Source organism: Delphinapterus leucas, chromosome 5, assembly GCF_059928025.1.
Source record: "Delphinapterus leucas isolate spDelLeu-1000000601 "Yukka" chromosome 5, BTC_Dleu_Yukka2, whole genome shotgun sequence".
NCBI lineage: Eukaryota > Metazoa > Chordata > Mammalia > Artiodactyla > Monodontidae > Delphinapterus > Delphinapterus leucas.
Window position 1 is genome coordinate 46,014,415 of NC_143133.1, and position 7,220 is coordinate 46,021,634.

At 38.5% G+C, this 7,220-nt stretch overlaps 1 protein-coding gene across 1 annotated transcript; it reads left to right on the forward strand.

The window, feature by feature from the left end:
• The first annotated feature begins 3,842 nt into the window (after positions 1 to 3,842).
• Positions 3,843 to 4,088, forward strand: LOC111171560 (thymosin beta-4-like). The gene has a single exon (XM_089911707.1). It carries the CDS (start codon positions 3,858 to 3,860, stop codon positions 3,990 to 3,992), a length of 135 nt encoding a protein of 44 aa, XP_089767833.1. The 5' UTR covers positions 3,843 to 3,857; the 3' UTR covers positions 3,993 to 4,088.
• The last annotated feature ends 3,132 nt before the right edge of the window (positions 4,089 to 7,220 follow it).

Below are 7,220 nucleotides of genomic sequence, written 5' to 3' on the forward strand. Positions count from 1 at the left end.
TTCCTGAGGATGTAAGCCCTCTCAACATATTTTTAAAACAGGGGCTGAGCCCATTAGAGGGTGATTTGATGGTTTTGTTTGCATAGAGGAGATGGAAGAAGGAAAGGAGTTGTAGATAGAATTTATGAAAAAGTTTTAAATAAATTTTAGGATTAATTGAATCTTCACAATATTTTTTAATTATAAATTGCAATCCTATGAAAAAATATGATAACAGGCCATCTAAACTATTTTCCTTGAGTTTCCCTAAAAGTGAAGATTTTCCCAGATAGATAGCCACTTAGATGCCCTGCTCCCCTGACCACAGTGCAGATTTTGAAACCCTAGTGTTGTATCTCCATTTATTTCAAGAGGTTTTAGAACATTTTTTAAAATGGTCAAGAGAGAGTTGATTTGAAATAACTTTAATTAAAAAAATAAATACATGAAATATAGCAACTTTAGGAAAGCCTGGGTATGACATTTAGTTAAATAAACAGAAAAAATCAAGTAATCACAGAGTCAAGCAACATGAGCTCAAAGAATAACAGATAGTATTTACGGTAAAAAGGAAGAAAAAACCACAACTCTTCTTGTAACATGTTTGTTTAAACTATCTATGCAAAATCAGAGCACTTACTGTTTCTGATTATTTTGGCACACAATCATATTCAGTCTTATTACATAACAGTATTATTGTTGTCTTGCAGAATAACTCCTAGATTATTACTATTGATGAAATAATATCTTGTTTTAAGACCTAGATTCAGACTTTTTGAGACAAGGGGCAGAGTTTCTCCCATTGCAAAGCACAGGCTCCGGATGCGCAGGCTCAGCGGCCATGGCTCATGGGCCCCAGCCGCTCCACGGCATGTGGGATCTTCCCGGACCAGGGCACGAACCCGTGTGCCCTGCATCAGCAGGTGGACTCTCAACCACTGCGTCACCAGGGAAGCCCGGGGCAGAGTTTTTTATATGCGCAAATTCTCCAGCCATGAATTGTAATAAAACACAAAAGCTGATAGTCATCCTAGATACTACTTATAATACTCTTTACTTGCTTAAGTAATATAGCCTCGCTGTGGCTGGTTTCCTTGTGTAACAGGGCTATGTCAATGAGAAAGCATGATCTCTTCTTTTATGAGCTTATATTCTGGTGGAAAATTTAGATTCTACATGAATACACAAATAGACAACATTTCCGTAAGTAATGATAAAGAGCTGGGGAAAACAAAAACAGTGACACTATAGTGTGATAGCTATACTAGAGAGAGAGTGCAGTTTCTGAATGAGTGCTCAGGAAGGGTTAGATCCAATTAATGAAAAGGAAACAGGCTCAAGATGAGAGGAGGGACTTCCCTGGTGGTGCAGTGGTTAAGAATCCGCCTGCTAATGCTGGGGACACGGGTTCGAGCCCTGGTCCGGGAAGATCCCACATACCATGGAGGAGCTAAGCCCATGCGCCACAACTATTGAGCCTGCGCTCTAGAGCCTGCAAGCCACGACTACTGATCCCGTGAGCTGCAACTGCTGAAGCCCGTGAGCCTAGAGCCTGCGCTCTGCAACGAGAAGCCACCGCAGTGAGAAGCCCGCGCACCGCAATGAAGAGTAGCCCCTGCTCGCTGCAACTAGAGAAAGCCCTCATGCAGCAACGAAGACCAATGCAGCCAAAAATAAATAAATAAATTTATTAAAAAAGAAAAAAAAGAAGAAGATGAGACGAAAACATCTTTCAGACACAATAAAGAGTAAGCGTGAAGTTCCTGAGGCAAGAGTCAGATCCACCTGCTCCAGCAATGGCCAAAGTTTGCTGTGGCTTGAGCATGGTTGACTAGGGCAGGTAGCAGCTCTTCCATACAGTGTTGGAAGGATATATGGGGAAGACATTGGAACCAGGAAGCAAACTGATCTGATTTTCACTTTAAAGAATAATTTAACTACTAGTAGAAAATGGCTATTAGGATGCAAAGAGCGAGAACAGGGACCAGTTAGGGGTCTGTTATTAAGAGTCTTGGCTAGGAATAAAGATGGCTTGAATGTTGGTGATTTTATTAGGTTTGAGCAAAATGGGTGGGCCCAGGACATGTTTTAGAAAAAGACCCTTGTCAACCTTACTGCACTGTGGAAATGTACTATTATTACAGTTAATGAACATTAATAAATTCATCTCAAAAATTAATTACTTAAGCCCCTTCCCATTTTTTTTTAATAAGCTCACCACTATGTACCTTGCTATTCAATAGGAATGTTTTAATTTTTGCCTGGTCCTTTCTCAATATAAGAAACTAGCATCTGATAAAATAAGATCCAGGTACATAGTGGCTACTTGATAAATATTTGCCATATTAATGACTGCATAAATAAAATATGACAGACTTGCTACAAGCGTATTGGGTCAAGGAGATATTTGAATGAATGAAACATAGATTGAAGAAGTTTATTGTTACAAGATAAAATCGGTTGACGGTCTCTTCATTTCAGGATGGGAATTTTTATAATGTCACTGACCCTGGGATATATTTTTACATGAAATTTCTGGGCAGCATTGGGCTTAATCTGTTAGCATGAAATAATGTATATAAATGAGCTTCAAAAAGAGCAAAGCTTTGTGTCAATAATAGTAAGAATTGCTATCATTTATTTTCTGACCCCTATGTGTCAGATCTCATGCTAGGCATTTGCACATACATTAACTTGTTTAATTCTCACAAAAATCATAGAGGAAAGACAATATCCCCTTGTTTTCAAATTGAGGGATCTGCTACTCAGAAATTTTATTTAACAGATGGATGAAGGATAAAGCTTTCAAATTCTGATCTGACTAGTTTCATTGCCTCGATAAAGGGGGACATTGATATTTTGATTTTGAAATATTGACACACAAATATCAAGTACATTGTTGATTTCTTTGGAGAATGTCTTAGAAATTATGTTACATATGCTTCTAAAATAATCATAGAATTACAGATTTTAGAGATTTAGAGGTAGATCTCTATATGACCAGATATTTCTTTATATGTAATTCCTTGCTTGACTTTCACATGCTCAAGGTCATTGGAAAGCAAAGCTAGGATTCAAATCCAATTTGGTGCTCTTCCGACCATAGCATACTGATTCAGAATTTGACATTTGGTTCATCTCTGTGTTTATAAGAAGACTAAGATAAAAGACCCAGAGAAATCTATGAAAGGGCTCATTTTGCCATTGGTGAAAAGAATTTGTGGTTTACTTGGAAGAAAAAGATGACGTGATAGCAGTAACAAATAGCTTTGGCTTTAAAAAAAATCGTAAGCCCTACGAAGTGCCTAAAAATAATGAAACAATATGCTTAGCATTATCATGAGAGTGCAGTGCTCTGATGTACAGAAAATATAGAAATTAAAGGGAAGCTGTTGGATGTCAATGGCAAACTTTGCCGATGTCAGCAGTGTCAGTAGCAGCAACCACTAGAATGCATGACAGGGAAAGTGGGAGGACTTGGTAAACAATAGAAAGATTATTGCATCGAACATTTTAGAAATCTCTCAAATGGAGAAGAGATTTTCATACCCCTGACTTGTTCACTTCAAAATGGCCCCCAAACACCCAGGCTGCTTTTTTCACTCTCCCTCATACACTGTGACCTCTGAGTCAAAAGGAACACCCACGGAGAAACATAAACCTGGGGAGGGTGGGTTCATCCAGCCAGGATGCATAAATAATCTAAATGTTTACTCTGAACCCATCCAGAACAACACATTCAGAACGTCTCCTGCCCTCACCGAATTCCTCAGAAGTGACCAGTCTGTACTATGTAATTAAGACAACTGGACTCGGCGGCGACCATTGCGCAGGTCGGACCTCGTTCGCTCGTAACTCGCTCCGCTTCCTGGGCAGCCATGTCTGACAAGCCCGATATGGCTGAGATTGAGAAATTCGGTAAGTCGAAACTGAAGAAAACAGAAACGAAAGAGAAAAATCCACTGCCTTCACAAGAAACGATTGAACAGGAGAAGCAAGCAGGCGAGTCGTAATGAGGCGTGCGCCACCAATATGCACTGTACATTCCACGAGCATTGCCTTCTTATTTTACTTCTTTCAGCTGTTTAACTTTGTAAGATGCAAAGAGGTCGGATCAAGTTTAAATGACTGTGCTGCCCCTTTTCACATCAAAGAATGGAGAACTACTGACAACGAAGCCCGCGCCTGCCTCCCATCCGCCTGTCTGGCTGGCAGGGAAGGAAAAGAACTTGCATGTTGGTGAAGGAGGAGGCTGGGTGGGACGACAGTGAAATCTAGAGTAAAGAGCAAGTTGGTCCAAGGTGTCCTGCGGGCTGTAAAATGCAGTTTAATCAGAGTGCCATTTTTTTTGTTGTTGTTCAAATGATTTTAATTACTGGAATGTACAATTTTTTAAATATGCAAATAAAAAGCTTTAAAACCTAAAAAAAAAAAGACAACTGATTTCTCAGAAGAATGGCATTGAATACATCAATTACAATTTTCTTTAAATGAGGGTTAGTTCTTATCTCTCTCAGATAGACAAAGCCATAGTTTTGTCATGGGTTTCAAATGAATCCAGAGTATCCACTGACATGACCAGAAGCTCTGGATACTAATCACACCCACGGTGATAGAAAGAATGGGCCACGAAAATATGAAAAATAAGGTCATGTAGATAGGCTATAATTTATTATGTGCACAACATTAGGAGTAAGCTAGAACCCTAAGTTGTCATATTCTTTTTCAGTTTTCCATGCTGTTTGCCATATGGATGGTTAAAAACGTGTTGCAGTTCCTCAGCTGGAGGTGTGATAGGGTATAATCGACAGCTGTACAGATTAACATTTGAGAGGGGTGGGTTTAAACGACCATGGAAGTTTACCTGTTTATACTTACTTAACTGCTTCCCCACTGTATTGGGAACGAACCACAGATCAATGTTTACTTTTCTTCCCCCGACTCATAGGACTTGGAGATCCTTCAACACACTGGGGGTAGAAATGTCAAGGTGAATGAATTTTTAGGTAGGGAAAACAAGATCATAAAAACAAGAGCCAGAAGAAATTAAGAAAGGCCCAAAGCAATAGTTTTCAATGGTAGATATATCTAAATCACCTCAAGGTACTGCCCCCAAACTATTTCATCCCCCCTCATGCCTAGTCTATGGCAGAATATACCTTACTATTTTTCTGTGTAACAACTATACCTTGTGATTGAGTAATTTTTATGTAATTTTTTTGTTTGATTTCAGAGCCAATTCTAGGCCATAAAAAACTGTACAGAAAAACTTGTGCCTGTATTGTTTTCCATCTGAATCTGTCACCTGGTAAGACCCTTCACACATAGGAGATATGCAGTAGATATTTGTTGAATGAATACATAAATGAATGAATGAATGCATATTCTTGTACTTTGACCTATCAATAGTATATTCTAACATTGAGTCTAGATGGATGGAATCATATATATTTTCATAAGTTTTTTAAAATTTATTTTTATTGAAGTTGATTTACAATGCTGTGTTAGTTTCTGCTGTACAGCAAAGTGATTCATTTATATATTTTTTTTCACAAGTTTTTAGGTACTTCTGCTAAGAACTGCTCATATCCTTGCCTTGATTTCTTTAAGCTTCTGCCTGTAAGATCATGTCTGTACCATCGTTTGCCTAAACTATACGGGGCCAAAGTATATATAATAAATCCCATCATTCTCTTCTTCATATAGTTTTTTAAAAAGTATTTACTGGCACCTACTATGTTCTAGTGCCCTGCTTGGAACTGAAGGCACAAGATGAATGATCTGGGTCTTTTATACAAGGACCTCTCGTCTGTCTGGTGGATGAGACAGATCAACAGAGGGTCTGTAGGTAACACTAGAGGCACTAGAGAGGGACAGGGAAACTTCCAGGAGCACAGAGGAAAGCACCTAGTCCAGTCTTGCAGGTTGGTCTCTATTAAGACCTCTTCTACTCTTCCTCCCATCCCTCATAATACTTTTATAGTAGTGTTTGGGATGAGTTACATTCAAATGCACTGTTTCCTGGCCCAGCCATGAGTCTTAGGTATCTGAGACCTTCCTCCCCACTCCTTCCTCCCCACTCCAAGTCTCAAGTACAAACCATACTAGGTATCTCTTTTGTAAGTTTTCTGTTTATTCTCTCCCACATCTGAGAGTGATTGCCTCTAGACCTCTTTCATGCCTCAATCTAATCCCGCCTCCTTGGCTAGTACTCTAATTCAGTGTTTCACCCAGTAAGTGTTTATTTAAAATGTATTGTTCTGAACACTGCCTTTCGAGTGTTCAGATGCTTAGATTCCTTATTGCTGGGACACACACTTGAAGGCCAAACTCTCCCATCTTTCTAACCTTTGGAACTCCAAACTCACTATACCAAAAGTGATAGAGGCTAACCATTTTGGGTCATATAGATTTTCATACGATTTAAAATTTTAACCTTATATATGATTAAGAAATCCTTTGAGTAAATACTAACATTTCTTTGGGAAGAAACTATTTGGAAAAATAAAATCTTGTGCAAAATTTCCCCCAATAACCTCACTAATGATTCCCTCCAAAAAGCAAAACAAGAGTTATGTCAGTATTTCCAGATGACATGAAAATAGAGCGTCTTTCATTGTGAACAGCAAAAGTAACTTAAAAATCTCTTCAAATCCTTACTTGTCCTCTATAATTTGTTATGATTATTCTCATTTTACAGAAGAGGAGACTAAGTTTAACAGAATTCTGATGAGTTTTCCTAGATCATATAGCTAGTAAGCCACAGAATGAGGGATTTGACCTCAGTTCTGACTCTCCCCCAAAGCTCCTATTCTTAGAAAATAGAATTAAGTTGTTGAGAAAAGCAGTATTTGGATCCAGCTGGCTGTAGTTTCAGTCTCACCTCTTCCATGTGACCCTGTGTCGATTATGGAATTTCCCCTAAACACTCATTTCATTATCAATAATATAGGAATTAAAATGACTAAATGATTAAATTACCTGTTGAATATGCTAAATAAGTCAGAGTAAGAGCTAATGCTTATCCAGTGGTTATCATATGCTGGGCACTGTTTGAAACATATGACATGTATTAACTCATTTAACAACAATCATATGGCTTAGGGGCAAATATTATACCTATTCTGCAGTTCCAGAAACTGAGGCATACAGAGTTTAAGGGATTTTTTTGTCCAATTGTCTTTCAGCAAGATGTGGAAGAAAGGGATTTGAACTCAGTCAAGCTGGCTCCATGATTTTAT

Excerpts from the sequence above, each read along its gene's own strand:
- LOC111171560 (XM_089911707.1), top strand. The coding sequence starts at position 3,858 with ATGTCTGACAAGCCCGATATGGCTGAGATTGAGAAATTCGGTAAGTCG.